Genomic DNA, 25,124 nt, shown 5'->3' with positions numbered 1-25,124 from the left:
AGACCTATCGTCAAAATAATAAGGAGGGTCCTAAATCATCGAGGGTTTCGAAATCCACTGTCTTAAAACCTTGCAGACCAGTGAATCACCGGAGACTGAAAATCCTTCATGCACATGAAAAATATTAGGTTACTGCTGTTGAACTGAACATGTTTAAAGGTCAAAAGCATCATTCTTAGAGATTTCAGGATAAGCATAACACAGTGATGTTTTACTTGGGTGATAAGGTTGTCTTTTGCTGAAGAAGTTGTAGTTTGATAAAGTTTAAAAGGAAACACGATGCTTAAGGAGATGCAAACTTCAGGATTGTTTAGTTTGTTCACAGAAACCTGTCTAAGGAAAGGTGAATATGAGCACAAAGCTATCATAATCTAGTTGCACCTACCAGCCATAGAACCTCCATTATAAAAAGTCTTATATTCTTCTTTATAACGTTAATATAAATGATTTGTTTTAACCTTCAGCCTATGCTCAAAGTAATGAGAAACAAGCTCAGTACAATTAAGTTCATGCCTCCTCCAGTAAGCAGTTAAGCTTCAAAGAGTTCAATCTCCCATCTGAAAGGGGCCATGCCTCTGGGGTTATGTAAGAGAACTGTTTTTATCTGGACCTGATGATCCATTCACTTCACCATTTATATATGCCTTAGACCAACGCACTCAGATCCAATCTGTTTTACTTATCTTGACAAAAAGGGAAGCATCTTTCAGATATCATCATTTGGATAGAAAAAGAAAAAGCATAAAAAGCCAGAAAGTTCCTAGAAATTCTTGCCTTCTGCAGCTCCTCATGATAAGGTAAACTTTACAGCCCCCTCATTAGTCTTGAGGAGAATTTATTTTTTTATGTTTGATTTTATACTTGAGGCTAAAAGCATGAAAAAAAAATAAAATAATAATAAAAAGTCCTGCCAAACTTTCCAAAACACCTTGGAATGACTCATCCCTGTTTTTCAATTCCCTGTTAGAATTACCTTTTCCATTTGTTTTCATTTTATGGCACTTCTTTTTCTGTTTAATAACAGCTGTTCCCCCGTAAGCCAAGTGGTAGAAGTGGATTGAGGACATCTAGGGGGAAAATAAAAAAAAGTTGTTCTGCAGCACCTGTTTCACCTGCAAGGCATGTGAAGTGCTACAGTGCATTATAATAAACTCCAGAGAGCCGTTTGGAGCCAAGAGGGGTGACATGACAGCTTGAACACGGTATGGTTTGAGTTTAAGACATTGAGGGTTGCTTATAAAAGGAGTCGATGTAGCTTACAAAGCAGGGAGAAATGAAGAAAACAGGAACGGAAAATGAACACTGTCCAAATGCCCTCTTGATTTTCATTTATAGCCTCTACTTTGTCAGCTTATTCTGTTTATTTCTTTTGTTTCTTGCTCGATAACTATTTCGGAAAGTGTTGGGGAGCAGGTTTATTTTCCCTTTAGGGCTTTATGCAAAGCCAATAGCCTTCTCCTCTGACTCCATAATAGGAGATTTCCTCAGTTGTAAAGTCTTGCTTTTTCCCAGATGAGACCCAAAGCGAGGCCTGAGGAAATGATACCCCATTGATTTCCTGTGTGAGTTGTGCAGTCGTTTTTGTTTAGGTTTTTTCCTCACTGTGGAAGCCTTGCTCTGCTATACGGTTGACCTGGTGATGGCCTGGATGTTGATTCATCTTTACCACACCACCCCCCTCTGGTAAGTTTTAAGGTTATGCTCAAACTTATCACTAATTAATGGATTAAACTACTTGCCTTCTGCGCTTTTGACTGACAGGAATCTGAGCCTTTTTTAAAACATTTTTGTTGTTCAATATATTTCAAATAAATTCAAGATAAAGGGTCTAAATCCCAACACACTTTGATGACACATATGAACAGACCAGAAACACTTCAGACAGACTCTAAAATCTCCAGTCATGTAGTCATTTTCCCCTGGATGTAAAAAAAAAAAAATTAGGAAAAAAAAGACATTATGGGACTCTGGGTGATCTGCTACCAACCTAGTCAACAGTTTAACATTTTTAAGGGGGGGTAGTGTTAATATTATAATTATTATTACTGGTTACTTCTTTGCATCACACTATTTTCTTGTACTAATTATAAGAAAACGTAAGAATTTTGATTTTATACAAAATCACATGACTGTAGGTAGAATATTGTGCATGTAAGTGACAATAATCCAAAAATTAGTCATGGAGAGGAGAGCAGGGATCTGTTTGACACGCTGAATCCGAGGAGGAAACGTAAAACGTTGCTGCAGTTATCAATGTTTATTGTAACCTTTTTCTGTGAAGCATTGCACAATAGATAGACTTGCAGACTTAACTAGCTTTAAACTTGCGATCAACAGAAATATTGGCACCCTGCCTTAGCCTGTCTATGTATCGAACAAACAAACAGCCCCTGAGCAGATCATTCAGCTCTAGACTCATGCCAACACGCACTTACAGCTCCACCCACACATGCCCATACAGTACATATCTCTAACACATGCACCCTGCCCTTAGAGAAAAGACAAAAAATGCATCCTTGCCTCTACAGTGCATATGCTTAGTGAGTAAACAAGGAAGTAAGCAGAGTTGTGAAAAGAAAGAGGAAAAGTCCAAGTTTAAGTGTGGGAAAAAAATGCATAGATACCAATAGGGATTAAACATGATTAGCTCCCAAGATACAAAATGAATGTTGGTTTTCATTGGAGTGCAAGTTAAGGCCTTAGAAGTTGGCGGGTTAAAGGGTGCCTAAGTAAGCACTGCCAGCAGATCACAAAATCACTCAACAATCTTTGCAACACGCTGATCATGCAAGGTGCAGAAAATCCATTTTCAGACTTACTGTATAGAGGAGTAAGCAAACACTACCAGGATGAACACCACCTTATACAAGCTGGAGTAAAAAAAACAACAACAAACAATTTCCTTACCTTTACAGACAGCTTTAAACATATTAGAGGTCCAGTTCCCAGAGCTCAAGCATGCCGCCTTCCTGTTTCCCTGGAGACTGTAACCTTGGCGACAGGTGAGATGACAAATGAAGCCTGGTGACACAGCTTTTCTCCTACAGGCCGGGGGCGACAACAAGATGTCGTTCTTTGGATTCAGGATGGGGGGGCATCGAACCTCTGGGAAGGTAAAATAGGAAAAAGACACGTTATTCCAATGCATGACGGAGCTTTGGTTGAATGAAAGATTTTATGCATGAAAAACCACTTTATCGGTACCAGTGTTACTTCAGAGGGCAATACATAAGGCAACAATATTGCAATACCAAAAAAGAGATTTAAAAATAATCCAGTGGACTCTGTTTCCAAGTTTGAATACGTTTCACTTCCCATCCAGGAAGCTTTTTCTATTCAAAATGTCAGGAATAGTGTTGAGTTTGAGGTTTAATACAGTAGCCCATCAAAATCTTGTTAAACCTTTTTAATTTTCTTTTTTTTGGATGACTATGACCTGGATGACTGAGAATCTTCTTCAGCAATATTGCAATACAAATATTTGGAGGATCTCAATGTTTCCTGAGTTTCCAGATATGAGGCATGGAGATGCTGGACAACCAATGGATTACCCTACTGGAGTAGTGCTTATATCATGTGCAACCATCAATCACCTGCTTTGTGGTCCAGTTCTGACTAGAATGGCCCTCGTTGGTTCCTTTTTAGCCGTGAACAGAGATCGGAATTGTCAGCCCGACATTTCTCTACCTGTGTAGCCCATTGCACAAAAGGACTACACTATGTAATTAGAAAAATTTCTATCAGAGCAGGCATTAATGGTTTTAGCCATCAGAGCCAAATTTGAATTTGGGCAATCATACCCTGCCAACATTTCTTTCGAAAACTCTTCACCTCTGCAGACCCTGAACATCCCATAAGAGTCATTTAGGCAGCTCAGTTTGGCCCATGTCAAACTTTCTACAAAGCTGGCTATTTCCCTGCTTCTAATACATTTTTTGATACATGTGAACCCCTCTCAGTCAAAAGTATTGGTGATCGTCTAAAAGTAGAATGTAAAATAACTGATTATAAAAGTAAAAGTTCTACTAAATCTTTTAACCTGAGCATTTAATTATAAGGCATATTACGCTTACCATATCAGATAAAACAAAATAAAATCATATTATAGGCCTGTATTTAGGGCTGCCCACTGGGGCAGTGGGTAGCACTGCTGCCTTGCAGGAAGAAGGTTCTGGGTTCAAATCCTGGCCTGGTCTTTCTGTATGAAGTTTGCATGTTCTCCCTGAGCATGTGTGGGTTCTCTCCGGGTACTCCGGCTTCCTCCCACTTCCTCCCACAGTCCAAAAACATGACTGTTGGCTTATTGGCTTCTCTAAATTCTTCTTAGGTGTGAGTGTGTGCATGAATGGTTGTCTGTCCCTGCGATGGGTGTACCCCGCCTCTTGCCCATAGACAGCTGGAGATAGGCACCAGCACCCCTCGTGACCCCGCTTGGGATAAAGCGTGTCAAGAGAATGGCCTGTATTTATAAAACTGAAGCTCCTCTGAGTAATTCCTTTATAATCACATTTAAACTTGATGAATTGGGAACAAACTGCAAAATAAAAATTATAGTCAGAGTGACTTAATTAGTTTTAGTTTGTTTATATAAAGACACCTGAGCTGCTTTGATGAGCTCCAATAGCTCAATGTGAAAAAAAAAAGACTTTTCTCTACATGCACTCTGTTCCTCTGCCTCGTTTTGGTGAACTTAAACATATAAGAGAAACTTGATAAAAGCTTGTTTAATTTTCCAATTTGGTCCTCACAAAGCATTTAACTACCTAAGAAATTAAATATTGTCATTTACCTCTTGCAATGCATTTGCGAACCACTAGGGGTACGCGTTCCCCCAGCTGGGAATCACTAACTTAAAGGTTGAAATCTTGCCAAATGCTTCCCACCCACTAGATGATAATATGGAGCAGAGATTATCAGTGCTTTTCACTTCATCTGTCAGTGGTTATATGGCTTTGTCTGATCAGATCTCTTTTGCACAGAAGAAAACTTTGGAATCCTCAAAAAAACTCCTCAGGGTTTCCTAAGGAGAGGAATATCTGTTATTTTCCTAGACCTCTGTGACAATAGCTCAGGTCTCTGTGGCTTTTATATGATAACTGGGTCAACCTTCTCTTCTGTACTTGACTCTCTCTATGGTAAATTCAGAAAGTTCAAATTCGAACAGACTAAAATAACTCGGTTTCCTCCAGTGCCAGATGAGTAGTTTCTCTTTCACCACTGCGCAAACAAACAGTAAAACAATCCAGCCAGCTGCATCAGGAGCCCACAGAGGCTCCTCGGCTGTGTTAAAAAAGTGATGACAGTTTGTTGGGCTGGATGATCGAATAAACAAGCTCCATCTCAGTCAGTACAAAGCAGCAGAGATGGAACGTATTGATAAGCGGATGCAGTTGGCTTGGATGTTTTTTTTAAAATAGCTCACTGAGCTGGTTGGCTGGCAGTGCGTCAGTGCGAGCCTGAGCGGTGACTATGGTGGTTTGCGGCTAAAAACTCTCACACTGTCCCTTTTTTTGTGTGTTCTTGTGCCTGACCCCTGTGTTCCTTGTGGTGGGTACGAGTGTGTGCAACTATTTTAACTTAACTATCAGTTTCAGAGTGTGTGTGCAATTTCAAATACGCATGAGGTTGGTGGGAGAGAGCAGATGTATCTTCCAGCAAATAGGGGTCCAAATATACACTATGTGTTTAGCCACTGTACACGTGTGTTTACATATGTGTGTAAAACCACATGATTACGGCAGAAACATACAGATCATATGTTATTTCAGGCTCATTCGTCTGATATATTCTCTTTGAGCTTTGTGAGGCAGGCAAGTTTCACTGAGCTGTGGAAAAATAAAAGCTTAATGAGCTTATGTTTATATGTCAGGTTACAACAACAATTGGCCAAAAGTGTTCGACAGCAAATAACTTAATAAATAAGTGATCAATATTACTTTAAAATAGATTAGAATAATGTTCTATTGTAAACTCAGAGAAAAACCTTTTGGCTTAAACTACTGGCCTTCACTCACATGTAAGAAATATAGGGACATAAAAGTAGAGGGGGACAGATGGAGCTAAGATACTGAGGTTGGGGGTCAAACCTAGGATGGGTACACCCAGTTTTAATTGCCTATGTACAGAAAATGCTAAAGGTTTCAGATTTTTTCCAGAGATATATGGATAATTGTTCTGTTTTTTGCGTAACTTTTAATCTAAAACATATTAAATGAATGCTTAAAGAAACAATATACAGACCTTTTCTACCCTTCAAGCAGAGTGCATCTTTTCTTTGGCCCTGTACAAACATGGCACTGTAAGGATCCTTGTTGGCAGAAATATAATTAGACAACCTGAAGAAGACTCTTCACAGCTTGCTCTAAAATCATCCTGCAGACAACTGCACTATATTATAACTCAACTATTAAAAGTATAGTGGGGGATTTTCACAAATTCTTGAAAAGATTAGCCCTCTCACACGCAAAAATGCACATGCACAGCACTGTACCCACTCCCGTGAGGGAACACCTATTAAATGCGTGCGAGAGCCCATTTTCTCCTCGTGCACGCCCTGTTTAAAAGTTGCTGTTTGCATCGCTCATACAAGCTTACTTTCCAAAAGAAGATTTGCATTTTTTCCACTATGTCAGACTGACCACCAGTGAGTGAAAATAGGGACGAGCATTTTGAATGGCCTTATGTACATATACTACCAGAATGATTGACAATTAGGAGGACCACTTATTTTGATGATCCACCCAGAAAAAGAACATCCTCCACTATACCTTTAACCACTAACAACACCTGAGTTCTACTTTTGTGGAGTTATTTGTGAAACAAAACTCTTTATCAACTAATTTGGGTAACTAAAAAAAATGTAGTAATTCATACATGAAAAATACATAAATAAAATTGGACGTTTTAGAGCTTAATGTCAGTAAAGCATCTAAATATCTGATGGTAACAGCTCTACCCACTTTTACTTTCTATAAACGGGAATCCTTGCATGTTCAAAATTTTTTACACTACGGGGATTTTCTGCTGTGCATGAATGAATTTAAAAATAAAAATAACCAAAACAGCCCCCTACGGAAATAAATATCAAGCTACAGAGAAAATATTGCATCAAACAAGGAATCGACTAGTCAATATGATCCTGTGTTCCTGAATATTTCATTGATGGGGAGAATTTCAACATCAAGTTTCCTAGTTTCCTAGCAGTCTCCTAGCAACTTTAACAAATGTTTATTTTAATTAATTTATTTTTTTTTGTCTGTTCTTTGTACTGGGAGCCATCCAGGTAAAAGCTGTTCTGTTAGAGAGGAGTGACATCACGTCAGTGGGTGGTCTTTTAGTGGGTCTCAGTATGGATCCCGTTCAGACTGCTACGCTGATAAAGAAAAACGTCCCAGACCACCTTCACAGTTTGCCCCTGAGGGAAACTGCTCTCGACACATTTTAGTACATTCACACCTCTGCTTGGATGACAGTGATACTTTAGTTTTGGATTGGACCTTTTAGAGGTTATAGCCTCCTTTTGACTGACAAAGCTAACAATGCTGATTTTAGTTCTTTTATTCAGGACTAAATGTGTAAAATGAAAAGCTCTACCCCAATAGAGTAAAGTTTCACTAAAGTTCTACATTTTATATCTCTATAAATTCACATTTAACCTTTTGTCGAAGAGGATAATATTGCTCACATCATAAGATATATATGTTAAAGGTGTTAATAATATACAATTCGACGCCATAAGAGCTGATTTATTACTGAGAGGTGATAGTGAATAGTAAGGTGAAGGCTTACCCACACACCGAGGTAGAGGTCCACTCCACTGGGAGTTGGCCTGGCAGGTGAGTGTGGAGTCTCCCTCTAATCTGTAGCCTCGTTCACAGCTGACCTCACACTGTGTCCTGTAGGACACCCCGCCGTCACTGCACCGCAGGGAGCCATGCTGGGGCCGGGTGAGGGGCGGGCAGGAGTGCACTAAAAGAGTCAGAAGAAAATAAACATGAGGATCCAAACCAGGAAAAGTGAAACAAAAGCTGCTTTATTTAACCGGATTTATTGTTCAACCATTATTTATTTATTACTGAAGGCAGGAAACCTTCACTCTGTAATATAATGACGAGCACAGGAAATATACTGTTATCTTTCACAACTCACTGATAAAATCTCATGATAAAACCCACATGTAAGCTTCTCCAAGGCAACCTAAGTTTATTCCTTAAACATAGCTTAATTTGCCACCACTGAAAGTGAAATGTAACAGATAAACCCAGATGCTGTAACTCATAACTCACAAGTGGAGTGGAATACGTCAATGAATCCTTTTGGGTTATAACTTGCAGCCTGTCTTTTAACCAACACTGTGAAAGTCCCCATAAAATAAAGGGGAAAAACGCCTAGTGTGTGTGTCTGCTCTGAGTTACGCTGAGGTCTGCTACAGGGTGTGCGGTGGGCTATTCCTCATCGCCACCCATAGACAGAAAGGCAGATCAGATGAGACCCCTCTCACCCTCAGGGCCTAACTAGCATGGAGGTCCTACAGTATGTGGCAAATAGGAGACGGACGCATACAAGCAGACATATGCACACACACTTAGAAAATATATGCGCAAAGCCACATACTATAAATCTTCCCCACACACCCTTACATATTCAGTGTCTCGGTATTTGTATGAGTCACCCTGCTGCTGCCTTTCTGCTAAAACGTGCATTTTCCTCATTAATCTCTTGACCTTTGGAGCTCCCCACTTTTTTTCCCCCTTCAGCTTACTGAAACTCCCCTGCTTTGCTCCTGCTTGTTTCAACTTTTACTTTTGCTCACTCGACCGTGAACTCTGTCTCTGTTTAATTGAATCCTCCCTACTTCTCTTCCTCCCGCCATCTGGCAGAGGAAAAGGTGGGATCCCCAGGAAATGTTAAAACATCCCCATTTCTAATAAAATAGGACTATTCAAGTCAGAGCTGCATGCATAGAAAATAATGCAATGCTTTAACATATTCAGACAACTACATAGGATATGTATTAAGGGAAGAGTCTCCAATTGGCACCACTCTCCTGCCACTGTCCTGCATCCCTTCTCTGAAAAGGCTAAAATCAGATGGTTAAATTACCCCTTCAGCAGGCCCTTAAGTGTGGAAAAAGCCTGCTAATGATTGCATTGGAGCACTTATGCATCTAGAAGCTGGAGTTGGAAAACCCTGCAATAATCTCAACTGAAGACTGAGAGACAAAACTACTGAACTGGTGATCATTGCAGGCTTCTCTCATTAATCCATTATCTATATTTGCTTAACGTGTAGGAGTTGTTAAGGACTCACACTGACACACATGGGATTCACACCTAAAGGTTTCTTAAAGTTGGCAGTAAATCTAATATGCATGTCATTGAACAGTTGGAGAAAAATTGATCTTTTACAAAAGCTACACTGCTGTTCAGCCAAATGGATAGCATGTCTGATAGCAGGTTGATTGTGAATGGTCGAAAGCAGTGGTTCTTAAGGAAAACGCTCCTGGAAAGCAGAGGTGTCAAGTAACAAAGTACAAATACTTTGTTACTTTACTTAAGTAGAAATTTTGGCTATCTATACTTTACTGCTCCTTACATTTTTTTTTTTTTTGCAATTATCTTTATACTCCTTACTTAAAAAAAAATAGACTCGTTGTTTCTTTTAAGCTCATATCCGTTATGGCCTGTTGGTATAAAAAACAAACAAACAAACAAAAAAAATATCAAAAATAATTTGTTTTATACAGAAAAATTTATTTCTTAGTGGTTGGACTCTTACTGCATCAACTTGTTGTTCACTACATACCAAAATAGTTTTTCAAGATGATGCAAAACTAAATTTGACACAGTTACCATTAGTTATAAAACTAAGAAAACTAAGTATAAGGAAGTTATCATCCAGAATTGAAGAAAAATATGCTTGACAGATTTCCTGCATTTCTTTTACTTTTTTACTTTAAGTAGTTTTAAAAATAGTACTTTTACACTTTTACTTGAGAAAAAAGCAACAGTTTAAACAGCAGGATTAATATTTTTACTTGAGTAATAATATTAATACTTTTGACACCTCTGCTGGTAAATAGTATTTGAAAATCAAAGAGCTATATCTTCCAACATTACTACAAAGGGAACTTGTCTTAGCTTTCAAAAAGAGAGAACATGTGCAATTAAATAAATTTATACAATATAATTCCTTTATCCTGATGTAAAAGAACAAAACTAGAGTTCTGTTTTTAGGTTTAAACACCCAAAACAACCAAACAAACTATTGAACCTTTACAAGAAAAAACAAACATTTCATTGGGTAGAATTGAGCCAGGAAAGACTTTAACACTTTAATAAAATTAAGCTAACTTTAAACAACAAAGCACAGTCAAATCATCAATAACCAGACTAAAAGAAAAACATACCATGAGTCCAATCAGGTTGCACATAATTCAGCCAGTTGGCAGAACCATTGCCAGAAACATTTTGTGACGCTTTAATAAATCTCCTTTCTTTATCATTTTGTCAGTTACTTTGAAGATGAAATGTTCTACTATCCCCAAAATGATTTAATAATTCTGACAGATCAAGATTTACTAATATTTCCATCCAACCATAACATCATTCACATTAGAAAGTATGCTTTGGTATTTGCATTTTAACAAAAAAAAAAAGGCATTTTGTAAACTATTCCCACCCTTCTACCCTTCTTTAAAATAAACAGAACAGTCATCTCTGACATTACAGTTTTTAAATACAATTTATAGTTCCCTTTTTTATTTAACCTTGATCTTTGGTAACAAGCTCCAAGTCATTGAGACTGGAAGGCCTCCTTGCCATCACCCTAATCTTTAGCTCTCTACACAGATTCTCCAGCAGAGTCAGCACAAGACCCTGGAACTTCCACTGCTCCAGAAACTTTATTTTTACTGAAAGTCAGAGAAAACATGTCTTTCAGGTTCAATGTCTACTTTAAATCTGCTGGATGTATTGATAATTTTAAGGCTAAAATACACAACTTTTTATTGCCTAAAGCAGCAGCTCAAAATACTGAAAATACTGCAAGTCAGTGATGTAGTCTTCTGGGTTTCCTTAGAAAGAAACCCTTTCTGGTGCCATGTAAATAAACCAAATTTAATCAAAGAGGCTGCATCAACTTTTCCATTTCCTGAATAGCACTATGGTCCATTAAATAATCTTTCAGATAGAATGATGGTTCCTACAAGGGCTAAATGTGAAGGTTTTCCTTTTAAAAATGGCACCAATGAGTGTGCAGGTAGCACAGTGATTAGTGCGCATGACCCATGTACGAGGCCCTAGTCAGTTCGAGTACAACCTGTGGTCCTTTGCCGCATGTCTCTCCCCTTTCCTGTCAGCCTACTGTTGAAAAAACGAGCCACTAGTGCCAAAAAACTCAAAGAAAAAAAAATTACACCAAAGATCTGCCCCTTACCTCTACAGCTTGCAGGTGATCCTGACCAGGTGCCATCAGCCTGACACAGTCTGATGCCAGTTCCATGAAGCTCGAAACCAGGCTGACAGCGAACTCCACAGGCAGCCTCAAAGTGGTTGTTACAAACATTCTGGACAAAGAAACCATTTTCTGGAGGACTCAGTGCTGGGCAGTATACCACTAAAAGAAAGAAGGAGAGCAGAGTTAAAACATCAGCCTAATGGGGATGACACAACATAATGAAAAAGTGTGTGCTTAATAAAACTTAAATAATCCACATTTGATTAAAGAGAGTTTGCTTCAAGAAATATAAAAACACTTTACAGACGACTCCAAGTCATTACATCTTATTTACCTTGAGGGAGGAAGGGAAAACAAAGTGGAGCGTCTGAAACTGCTGATAAATAGACCTCTCTTTTAGAAGAATAATCAAGCAGAAAGTCTCAAGCTCATTCTTCCATTGATAAATATTAAGGATGCAGTCTCAAAGATATGGTATGATGAGTGGGAAGCCTTTCTATTCAAGCTTCTATATCAATCCCATCTTCTTATGCTTTAATATATTAGTTATACTTGCAGAATTTGCACATCTGTACTGTTGCTACTATTTCTATAAAAAATTCTATTTTATACATTTTCTGTTACTATACAGTATTCGTACTTGTTTTAACCTTTTTCTGCTGTTTCTATCATCTATCTATATATATATATATATATATATATATATATATATATATATATATATATATATATATATATATATATATATATATATATATATATACACTATATTGCCAAAAGTATTTGCTCACCTGCCTTGACTCACATATGAGCTTAAGTGACATCCCGTTCCTAATCCATAGGGTTCAATATGACGTCGGTCCACCCTTTGCAGCTAGAACAGCTTCAACTCTTCTGGGAAGGCTGTCCACAAGGTTTAGGAGTGTGTTTATGGGAATTTTTGACCATTCTTCCAGAAGCGCATTTGTGAGGTTGGACACTGATGTTGGACGAGAAGGCCTGGCTCTCAGTCTCCGCTCTAATTCATCCCAAAGGTGTTCTATCGGGTTGAGGTCAGGACTCTGTGCAGGCCAGTCAAGTTCATCCACACCAGACTCTGTCATCCATGTCTTTATGGACCTTGCTTTGTGCACTGGTGCACAGTCATGTTGGAAGAGGAAGGGGCCAGCTCCAAACTGTTCCCACAAAGTTGGGAGCATGGAATTGTCCAAAATGTCTTGGTATGCTGAAGCATTCAGAGTTCCTTTCACTGGAACTAAGGGGCCAAGCCCAGCTCCTGAAAAACAACCCCACACCATAATCCCCCCTCCACAAAACTTTACACTTGGCACAATGCAGTCAGACAAGTACCGTTCTCCTGGCAACCGCCAAACCCAGACCCGTCCATCAGATTGCCAGATGGAGAAGCGCGATTCGTCACTCCAGAGAACGCGTCTCCACTGCTCTAGAGTCCAGTGGCGGCGTGCTTTACACCACCGCATCCGACGCTTTGCATTGCACTTGGTGATGTATGGCTTGGATGCAGCTGCTCGACCATGGAAACCCATTCCATGAAGCTCTCCGCGCACTGTTCTTGAGCTAATCTGAAGGCCACATGAAGTTTGGAGGTCTGTAGTGATTGACTCTGCAGAAAGTTGGCGACCTCTTCGCACTATGCGCGTCAGCATCCGCTGACCCCGCTCCGTCAGTTTACGTGGCCTACCACTTCGTGGCTGAGTTGCTGTCGTTCCCAAACACTTCCATTTTCTTATAATACAGCTGACAGTTGACTGTGGAATATTTAGGAGCGAGGAAATTTCACGACTGGATTTGTTGCACAGGTGGCATCCTATCACAGTTCCACGCTGGAATTCACTGAGCTCCTGAGAGCGACCCATTCTTTCACAAATGTTTGTAAAAACAGTCTGCATGCCTAGGTGCTTGAATTTATACACCTGTGGCCATGGAAGTGATTGGAACACCTGATTCCAATAATTTGGATGGGTGAGCAAATACTTTTGGCAATATAGTGTATATATGCATATAGATAGATAGATGTACTTTATAATGACCATCGTCATTTATTTCTTTTTCATTACATCATTTGTCCATTTTCTCATTGCTGAAAATAGTCCTCTTTTTTAAAACATTATAAATAAACTTTGAAATCAAATCGAGGCATAAAAATTGTCCTATCTCCACATTCAGGCCATATGTGCAATTTGGAGACGTGTGTATCTGTCCCACCTTTTGAAGTCTTTGCATGGATTATTCCTTTCAAACATTTGGAGAGAATGTTTTTGTTAAAGCCAGCACAGTGACGCAGTGTTCAACATGGTGGAGAAATCTGAAGGGCCACAATAATTTAACTGACCGCAATGTCATCACAGTCATTTGGTCTAAATTAACAAAAAAATTGCAAACTAATGTCCTTTCAATCCTGTTAGGCAGCACAATATGTTTTTTAACTTTCCAGACACCATTTATTTTTTTTGCTGACCAATGTGAAGGTGGCATCAGGCAACCCTCTTCGTATCCTTCCATTTAGAGTGCACACAGCGATGGGTTTCTTAAAAAAAGAACTGCTTTCTGTAGCATTTAAAAGTTATATATAATAAAATAAGCAATTATTTTGCATAACTGTAAATCTTGATTGCAACGGAGGTACCATGAGAAGAAAAAAGTAATGAGGTTTTGTCGTTGTGTTTAACATTACTGCAACTTTTAGTAGCAGTATTTCACATTTGCAGCCAAAAGCTAAAAAGAAATATTTTGCCTGAGTCAAAATATTTACAGTAACCACACATTAAGTGTTGCTGGAGGGTGTCGTTTGCCATGTGGATGCTGTGTATATCAAACACTTTGCCTTAAGAGAGAAGTTTTGTCTTACCCTGACAGGTCATGCCTATTGGCTGATAGCCCGGCTTGCAGACACAGTCCTCGAGGTTGGTGCTGCCAGGCTGGGAGGTGTGATGTGCATCAGGACATGACAGGCAGGTGGTGAGTCCTCCAGGTGTTCCCTCTGGTTTGTAAGTACCAGGCGGACAAGCTGTTAAGACAAGAGATCAGAGGGGACACACTCAGTTCGCAACATTTCTTTGACAATATATTAGAAAGACACAGAGTGGCTTCTGGTTACAAGATTAATGATGGACCTCAATTAAACTGATTAAAAGAAATTGCAAGATTAATGATTTCTTTCTAACTGATGGTCTTCCATTTAGCACAGGAACATCAACCTTCTTCAGAGTAGATGCAGTTGCTGAGAGAAGGATACTCAAATTCAGTTGTTTTCATGATCAGCAAGGGTTTAAATCAGGGGGAAGCACGGATAATAAATAAGCTTTTCTAAAGGAAACCGTATTTTTTTAAACAGATTTTTATTCTGCCTATGAGAAAAAGAAAGAGACTACAACTTTCAGCAGATAACAGGAAGGCTGAGTACAGTAATGATTTATATTACTGAGCTTCTAATTTCTTTTAGAGTTAAGGTCCACAATCTCAGTGAATACAATACAATACAATACTAATTTTTTTATAAATACTAGGCCCACTGTAATAAAACACTATAAAAGTATAGTTCTGCTCTTTTTGCTTCTTTTTAATTATTTATAAACACTTTCAGCAAAAAAATTAGAAAGTTGTGTCTGATTTCCGTTATTATATCTTCCTATATATTATGCTTCTCAAAGAAAAGTTTGTATTTGTTTACATAGGTAAAGTCGGGTCAAAGCTTTACAGACAGGATGATGTTTGTATCCCCTTTATTGCCTGAAATCAAACTTAATACTGTAGCTCTAACTGAGTCATGAATCCTAATGATTAGCTTGATAACATTTATTAGTGTGCATTTCACTAATTTATTCAGACATATTCACATGTTGTTTGCAATACTTTACTAATGCAAAGCCCTACATTTGACAACAGTCTTGTTCTAATCCAAGCGGCTTCTGAGAAATTGGTGTTCCCTGCAGCTTTAATTTGGTGGCATGAGCTCAAAACAAGAAAACCATTCAATTCAAAAACATGGAAAATCTCATGAGAATCAAGGCCCTTTAAGCGGAATAGAAAGGCCGAAGTAATTATAAACTTTATGACTGTAGAAGGAATAAAGATTATATGACAGCAACTTTCAGTGAGAAACTTTAATTATGAGCTGTACTGACGGGTACAACAGAGAATCCACAGACCCAATATTCTTCACAACTCGTTTACTTTTCTTAGAGCCTGAGGCTAGGTGTGAATTTCCACTGTGGTACCGCTGCCAGGTTGGCCTCTCTCCTCCCTACTCCTCAGCTGAAGCAGGTCAGACGGGAGAAGTTAACCAACTGTAAAGCTCACAGCAGCTGCTGGCAGCTAAATGCACCCAGTAACCCACATCAAATACAGACGCGGAGAGAAAATCCTGATGGAATACCTCGTCTGGTGCAGACAGTTTGCGTCTCTGCCTGCCCTTTCCATTCGATAACAAAGAGTCTGACAGTCTGGCTTATTTCTACAGCATTTAAACTCAGAGGAGACACCTTATATTTAACAGAGTGAAAGAAGAGACCATGGTAATCTGTTTCATAGCTTCATTTGAGTATGATCAATATGTGCCGGAGTAATGACTCACCTAGAGCTTAACTGTAGAAATACTGTATCTGACAAATATATAGTTTCAGTTTCTGGCAGTTTGCTTGTGTAGTTGTAGTAATGTACACAGTTATACGATTACACATGAGCAAACAGACACAAGTGTCAACAGTATAAAAGAACTAGACCTGGCTTTTGGGAAAAAAAATATCTCAAATGAAAGGGGGAAGAAACTAGGAAGATGACCGAGAAGACATGGATCCTAAATAAAGGTGGTGATGTTGAAAATTATTGGAACCTTCAGATGCCAGGGCAAAGTGAAATGAGTATGATCCAGTGCAAGTTTGAACTAAATAGCAGCCAGATGTATCCGTTGGTCCTTTTGGATCTTTCTGCGTTTCGCCTACAGCTAATTTGTCCAAATTATCCTGGATCTTAACCTTATACAATAGAGCAAGCACACTGCTGGTTTGCCTAAAACTCTAAAGCATCAATGGATAGCCAACCGTTTATTCATAAATTACATTTACAACATAATTGTGTTTAAATTTTATTAAAGGTTAATGCTTCCTTTACCACCTCTGCTCTCCTGAGAACTGTTACTTTAATAAACAGAGACATTTAATGTTTTAAAGATACGCTAAACTCATGAAAATAAACATGTGAATTAGTAGCAACATGTATCTTATCAGCCATGCAAAACTAGGGGCTGTTTTATTTATTTCACAATAGCCTAACCTCGGTGCCTCCTTTTAAGAGGCTGCAGCTAATCTGTCTGAGTAAAACTGAACAAAATGAAAACTTAAATCAGGGGTTTTCCTTAAAGCTCAGAAATAGATTAGAATCAGACGTGTCTTGTCTGACACTAACAAGGAATAAATAATTTTAAATAGTGTAAAAGAATATACTTGACAACTGAAAACTATTTGTTTAGTAATAAACAATACACTGGATATAATTTATGCACTAAATAGGGATAAAACAGGAAACACACCAGAACTATCTAAGGCAGGGGTCTTCAATGTTTTCCAGGCCAAGGACTCCCAAACTGATGGCGTAATGGAGCAGGGACACCCTAATTATGTATATTGTATGAAATTGTGTTATATCAATCTGCTCCTATAGTCACTCTATTACATATGCAGTAATGTAACTAAGGTAATTTCTTCCTGGGATTATTAAATTATTTCTGATTCTGATTCCTGGTTGACGGGACAGGTGTTGTGAATGAAACGGCGCCCAGCTTGAAAGAGCTCCTGTGTGTTGCTGAATGTGAGCATTGATGACTGAAAGACATCTTCTACCTCAATTTATCTGTTTACAACAGTGTGTTGAATTCATTTTAATTATGTATTTAAAGACATTTCAATTAGTGGAAAAATATCACTAGGGGGAATATAAAAAAAGTCTAATCAACCAAAACTCTTGCAACACCCATGCAGTACCGCCATGTGCCCCCTAGGGGTCACAGGCCCCTTGTTGAAGACCTACGATCTAAGGCAATAACCAATAATCACAATAGTTATAATTTGATCAAGTTTATAAATGCTTGAAATAATGGTCTCTGCTTTATTATCTGATATTTTTACATTTCTCAACAGTAAGTCCTCTAAACCTTACCATGAAACCTTTATGTTGGGAGAGTTTCCATGTAATAACAAAAACTGGTGGGATGTAATTATTATAATGAATTATATTTTTACAAGCTGATATTACCATGTAATCCAATTGCTATGTCTGCTACGACATGATTGTGTCCTACCATTACATTTTTGAAGCAGTTTTAAAATGGTGTCCCTCAGGGTTCTACTCTCGGTCTTCCTCAAATTGAAATACCCTGCCTGTGTATACGGTAGTCAGTCTTTAATTACTATGGTTTTTCTTTTCACTGCTTTGCAAATAACCCTAAAACATTACTCTCTTAAACAATTAAGATCTAATGCTAATATGTGTATACTTTAGGATCCTCATTAGCCTCTTCTTCCAATATTCTTCCTGGTGTCTGCACCACGAACATTCAAATAAAATCAAGCTTTAACAAACATTACAAAAAAAGACTAAATTAACATATTTAAGGACAAAAAAAATCAATAATTCAGAAAATGCTATTATTGAATACAATAATTTAATTATAAACTATATCAAAAATACCATAAACACACAATCAAAATCAAACACTCAATTTAATTAAAATTTTTTGAGAGTGTTAGTTTTTGGTAGAGGTAATATAAAGCAACAATAGAAGCATGTCTAATAATAAAGCTAGTCTATTCTGAATAACTAACTGTTGAAGAAGCGGCACACTAGTCTGTATTTGGCTTTCATATGTGATAGGCAGTGATGCATGAAATTAACATCTGTTTTAAAAATGATATTGGAGTCGCAATTTTATTTTTAACTACATTCAGTTTATCCCGATGTTTCCTTTTTAGAAGTAACTTTATATTGTGATATACTCACATCGTAAACGTTACATTTTCCCTTGATATTCTTCAGGGAGTAAAACATTTCTCCATATCATGATGCAAAACAACCAAAAAAACATCAAATCATTCAGAGAAAATAAGTTAAAAGCTACATAGTAATGTGATATCCCATTTCTTTTAAATGTTTACATTTATAGCTTACTCAGCTTGCCTACATATACAATAATAAGAGGTACAATACTGTGTTTCTGTGCATAGGCCAGTTAGCACCTCCCGGCAAGGTTGAGAAAATATTGAAGAAAAGTCCGAGATCCAATGCGATAATATCCCAAAAATAATTGGTTCCAAGAGAGATAAGACTTGAATAGTGCTGGGAATGCAGTATGGAAGTAGGGAGGCATTCAGATATTACTGTGGGGTTAAGGGATGTGTGAGTAAATGTCCGTATTTACATTGATACTATTGATAGCTATGCAATTCTTAGTCTCTACATTCTAATAAAAAGAACATTGTATAGACTGATTGGTTGGTTCTTATCGTAATATTGTGTCCCTGTTTGTATTTGTTAGGAACAGGAAGTTTTTTTATGTTGCTTCGTGATGCTTTCCTTGATGTTCTTATAGTATAGGAGGCTCTGGGGACGATTCATTTAATAGTCATGCTTTTTGTATTTGCTACTTTCAAACTACTGGACTTTTCCCCTTCCATATTAGCTGGACAAAAATCCTAGATTTTAATCTCATTCTTGATTTTCTTTTTCAATTAATACTAGATTCTGCTGGTTGTGGTCAAGCAGTAAATTACAAAGTCCAGATACTGGAGGCTATTCATTTTAGGTACTTCCAATCCTAACATTGGGAGTATAGCTGCATGTCTGTTCACCTATTTCTTATCTGATTACTGTTAGGCCAGTTTGCGACAAAGCAATTCTACATTTCCTAGACTAATGGACTGCTACAGACCGCTCTGGACAGCTTATTTCCCCTGATGACATCATAAGGGGAAGGCTGAGAAATTTGAGCACACAATAGCTAAGAGGTGGATAAAGGTCATATACAGGCACATGACTGTTTCTAAATATTATGTGAATTTTGCATCATAATGGACCTTAATAAAAGCAACAAAACATTTTTACTGTCTTAGCATTCAACTAGAAAAATATTTTAAATGCAATTTTTTTCCCACCCTATATAGAACAAGGCACATTAAATCTCTGGCTGAAAATTGGCATTTTACATCTATACTCTCAAATGTTACCATTCATTCCTGAAAATGGTTTAAAATATTTACAGCTAATCATATACTCAGTTAACTAAAGTGTGACAAGCTAAAGAAAATTCTGGACTTAAAAAAGAAGCTGAAAAGATGTGGAAAAACACAAGTGCAAACAGGTTTGTCCCAATACAAAGCAAGTCAAAGCAAACTGGCAGATTTGTTGTGTCCTAAAGACAAAGTTGCTAGTATCACACGAAAACCTCCTGATCCCCCAGAACGGGGAGAGTGGGTTCGATTAGCCAGACCTAAAAACAGACCCAGACGGAAACAGTGAGAGGAGCACCTGAGGGGCGATGAGAACATCTGCCTCCTCAGCCATAACAAACAGGCAAAGACAGTCCAACTAAATTCACAAATATGTGCTTTAAAGAACACAGCATTCACTCACTTTTTAATCACTAAATGTGCATTGAAAATAAATGTAGTACATCTCAGTGAATAAAATTGAACTGAAGCACTGCTATTTTATTTAGAAGCATAAAAAATAAGCTGCTGACTAAAATTTATTGGTGTAACGTAACTTTAGATTTCTTGTTCTTTTCTCACCAACTTGTGAACTTATATAATCTGTTCTTCAAGAGGAAGAATGTAGAAAGTTGCTTACTTTACGCACACTTAGTTCTCATATGTTGACATCATAAAATTAAATCTTTTCTTTCATTTTCTTACAGGAAAAGTCTGGTCTGCAAGGAATCACCAATGAGTCATTATTTACACCTAAAACTAATACGTTTGCGTTGATTAAATAAATTTAGGGTTGATCGGTAAAAAAAATAAAAACTGTATTTTTAATTGCGAACACTGAGTCCGGGAACAGCCGTTTTTGCCCAAATATAGTAACACCTCACTTCTGACATCCTCCGCCAGTCACAGTGCGGTAAGCCTAGCGCCATTCTCCAGGCTCTACAAGCAAAGTCAACGGGAACCAATAGACAACCTGCAATCAACAACAATTATTTAAGATTACGAGAAGACTTCACCATTGAAATTCACGAGCGCTATAGTTAAACTGACAATGCCCACTTGCATGGCAGTTGGATGTTGTAATATATCGGGTAAAAGTGAAAAAATAAATTGTTATTTCACCTTTCTGATCCATGATCCTTCAAGGATGGGTTTGCATTGAAGAGAAGGGATTTGCCATTGAACTTCTGACCAGAGAAAAAAAAGTCATTAATCCGTTACTCTCTGCTTCGCATAGTGCACTGGTCATCATGCATAATAGCGAGTTGTGACAAACACCAGATACAGCACTGGGACTTGCTCAACAGCCGATATCGCACTGTGACGTCACAAACCGGTAGGTGTTAGTAGTCCTCTTTGACAAACATGGATGTCTCAGGTAAAGCACATTGAAATGAAATTACGCTTAATCAAAACAACTTAAGATTTTTTGAAAAGTATGTAATAATTTCATACTTTAAGTAGGTTAATTGATAATTCTACTTTGATGGGAGGTGAACGCAGATTGGCACAAAAACTCCAACCTTAACCAAGACAACCATGCAATATTAGGTGTAAATATAGACATTGGGCCTCTTGCAATATTTTCATATTCCTATGGTAAATTTCTCTTTCTTTCTCTCCTAGCAGGGCTTTTAGGAACATGACACATCATTATTCAATACAATTCTATTACTATCAAGTAAGTTTGCCTGCCCCTGTCCTGATCTGTTTGCCTGACCTGTCTTTGGACCTCCTTTGGATTCTATCCTCTAACAACCGTGAATCTGTCTCCTGCCCCCGGCTTGCATTTCCCATCGGTACCTCTTCGGATCCAGTGTTGGGCACGTTACTTTGAAAAAGTAATTAGTTATAGTGACTAGTTACTTCTCCCAAAAAGTAACTGAGTTAGTAACTGAGTTACTCCACAATAAGAGTAACTATTGTGTTACTTTTGCAAGTGTATGAAATTATTAACTGGGGATGTCTAATTCTGAAATCCTGTGTTTGGGTTGTTATAGATACTGCAACATGTAGCTATATCTATCTATCTATCTATCTATCTATCTATCTATCTATCTATCTATCTATCTATCTATCTATCTATCTATCTATCTATCTATCTATCTATCTATCTATCTATCTATCTATCTATCTATCTATCTATCTATCTATCTATCTATCTATCTATCTATCTATCTATCTATCTATCTATCTATCTATCTATCTATCTATGCCATCCATCCATCCATCCATCCATCCATCCATCCATCCATCCATCCATCCATCCATCCATCCATCCATCCATCCATCCAGCCCCCCTGTGGCACGAGCGCAGGGCGGCTGCTACGCGCCTTTAGCGAGCATGCGAGTTTCCTGTCGCTTGCGCGGTGCATCGTGCCGCCGCGCTGTGCGTAGATGTAGGGGAAACCGTATCTGATGGGGAAACGCAGCTCGACGTAACACCAGTATTTCCATCTGGAAAGCGTTGTTTTGCCGCTGGAGTCCTCCTCACTCTCCATCCTCCCCTCGCTCATGACGCACGCACAAGTCCTATCATGAAAAAAGGTTAATTGTGCGACCTGAGTAACGTTCAGTAACAGGGTGTCGGCAATTGTAACTGCGTTATAGTTAAGTAAGAGTAATCATTTTGATTACTCGTTACTAAAAAAAGGTATCGGCATTAGTAACGCCGTTACTTTCAACGCCGTTACTCCCATCACTGTTCGGATCTCTGATCTTCTGGCCTGGACCTCTGTTTCCTCATCGACACCGGCTTTGGATTCTCCTGCCAGATACTTGTGCTCTTCCTTGTCTGCTGGCTTCTGCTCGTCTGTCTGCTCTGCACCACCTTTGGCTTCTACTCCTGGAACTCTCTTGGCAGATTCTGCCGCATACTGTGGGAAATAATCCAACTGGATTCCTCTCCTTCCTCTGGGCTCAGGCTGAACTTAAAAACCAGGTTAGTGACTGACATGCTTGCTATTGTTCCCTGTCAGAGTTATTTGGTCACTAACCTGAGTTTCTACCTCTACAGATATTCCAGTCATCCAGTCCAAGCTGATGAGGCACAGATCCCCACCAGTTAATAAATGCTTTTTATAAATCACTTCAGTCTGTCTGCTTTATGCAACCTGAAGGTGTAGTGACCGATAGTTCTGTCTGCAGCAAATAAAAATGTAATTTTTAATTAAAGGGTTGTATAATATATAATAATTTAGCCTAATCAAACGGACAATTGCTTCTAAGTAGCAACAAATGTGGTCATTTAGTTAAAAACTAGGCTTGGATAACAGTTGATTGATTGCACAAGACTCCTATGCCAAGTCTGGAGCACTCTTGAAATTTGTGCATATCTGAGAGAAGATTAGAAATAAGAGAAAAACTATGAATGTGACAATTTCTCCTAAATCATTTGTACAAACACTTCTTGCATATGACCCATTATTTTAAAAGACAGGACCTCTCCTGTTACCTTGAACTTATAGAGTCTCCTGGAGGAGACTTACTGTATTCAGACTCTTGAGCTCTTTCTTACTCACATGTATATAAAAAACTGAGTTGTGAATGTTTTAAACAAACATAATTTTACTGAAAAAAAATCTTGGGCACCTTTTTAATTCTATATAAAAAAAATTAAGATAAAAGTGTGGCAGAGACAAGTGATCCACATTTTAGCCTTTAGGAGAAAAACAGATGCTCTAAAATGTGTGGTAATCCAAATCTGTCTGTCTGTCATCTTCAAAGCAAAATAGCTGGTATGAAGGGAACCCTCCAAAAATAGTTTACAAACATGACCAGAGGCCTGGTCATTTGTGGTCAAAGGGCTTCTCACACAAGAAACCGTGTGAAGTCGGATCTTAAATTCCAGGAGTTTCCCCTTGGAATATTGCAAAAATAAAATTGGAAAAGAACAAAACAATGGTAGCATGCAAAGCTCTCACAGCTGAAAATATCCATAACACCTAAAGTCCATAAATAAACACTACTAATTGATATTTAAAAATGCATAGCTCAATAAAACATAACCACAGGTAAACATTACTCTGACATATGCATTATGAATTTTGTATATGCAAATTGAAAGAAGAGAAAATACAGAGCATCTACCAAAGACACAGCAAACATGAGGAAAAAGGTGCTCTGCTCAGATGAGATGAGACCAAAATTCAAAATTTTCTCCCACATACAGACCCAACAACGCTCATCATCAGGAATGAACAAACCATATCTACCATGCAACACAATGGTCACAGTATCATGCTGTTGGGATGGTTCTCATAAAGCTGGCCAGTCACATAAAATCACTTCAGTTTCATTCACTCTCTAAGTCCAACGAATTACCTAAATAGAGTACAATCTAAGACATCCAATGTGATCAAGACAAAACCAGCAATGTAGCTTTTAATATAATGATCTGTTCTACTTGGAACCCTCATTTTTTATGAGTAAAGACACAAACAAGATAGTCACAATTCATTTTATCTGGGTTCAGGAACATTTTGTAATCTACCCTGTATTAAATATCAGGATGATCTTAATTGAATCAAAGAGATTACTCTTTTATTTTCTTCTTTTTTTTTTACACATTAAAATTTCTGAGTTGAAATTGCTGCTGCGCATCTGTTATCACACACCCCTTGCATCTGGGAGAAAAAGAGGCCTCCTGCAAGACACTGAAAAAATCTGCAACTCTGCTGGGAGGAAACTGTAAAAGTCTGGTGTCTACTGCTGTCCCACTTATTATTCAGGGCTCTTCTTGAATGATTTCACCACAATTGCTAAATGCGTCTTAGAACAGCAAGACGTCTTCTCTCGCTTATTAAAGGCTCCAGGGATGCAGAAAAATCCCAGGAAGATCGAGGCAAACCGCTAAACAACTGTACAAACACAGATTGGTCTCCAAGCTGGTGTGCCTGATTACAGATGTCAGTATGCAGAGAAATACTGTAATGGAGGGGATGTGGTATGATTTCAACTTGGAACATCACACTCGAAAGGTTAATGCAGACATGTTTAAGCAAGATGACTTGTTTTCATTTCCTTTTCAATTGAAATGTCACTGCTTCACCAAATTCCTCAAACACTTACTACTTAAACTTATGTCAGGAAGCCTATATGCAGTCAAGCGATATACAAGTGAGAAAAACAACAGCCTCATTAGACAAACAGTAATTATTTAACGAGGTAAAAGTCTAAAGAAACTTGGGGAAAACTAATGAGCTTTGATTGTTTCAATAGAAACACTGGAAAAAAATCGAAATCTAGATAAGTTGTTTTTTCTTAAAATAAGTGTATTTGTTCTTGGATTTAGTAGGTAAAAGAGAGATTTTGAAAATGGAACAAGACAATTCACACTTACAATAAGAAAACACAATTGCATTGTCTTATTTCAGGTGTATTTTATCTAATTTTCTTATTTTAAGAGCAAAAATACCCATTCCATTGGCAAACTATCTCATTTACCTA

General features: G+C 38.0%; 1 protein-coding gene across 1 annotated transcript in view; it reads right to left on the bottom strand.

The window, feature by feature from the left end:
• svep1 (sushi, von Willebrand factor type A, EGF and pentraxin domain containing 1) overlaps window positions 1–25,124 on the bottom strand; it is a 138,892-nt gene that overhangs the window by 51,491 nt on the left and 62,277 nt on the right. The window contains 4 exon segments of the mRNA XM_038270314.1: window positions 2,908–3,105; window positions 7,789–7,968; window positions 11,437–11,616; window positions 14,327–14,485. Of these exon segments, the coding sequence (XP_038126242.1) occupies window positions 2,908–3,105; window positions 7,789–7,968; window positions 11,437–11,616; window positions 14,327–14,485 (717 nt within the window).

Source organism: Cyprinodon tularosa, unplaced genomic scaffold (genome assembly GCF_016077235.1).
Source record: "Cyprinodon tularosa strain WSP-4 unplaced genomic scaffold, ASM1607723v1 ctg76, whole genome shotgun sequence".
Lineage (NCBI taxonomy): Eukaryota > Metazoa > Chordata > Actinopteri > Cyprinodontiformes > Cyprinodontidae > Cyprinodon > Cyprinodon tularosa.
The sequence above is the reverse complement of the archived record's forward strand: the minus strand, read 5'-3'. Positions and strand labels throughout refer to the sequence as shown.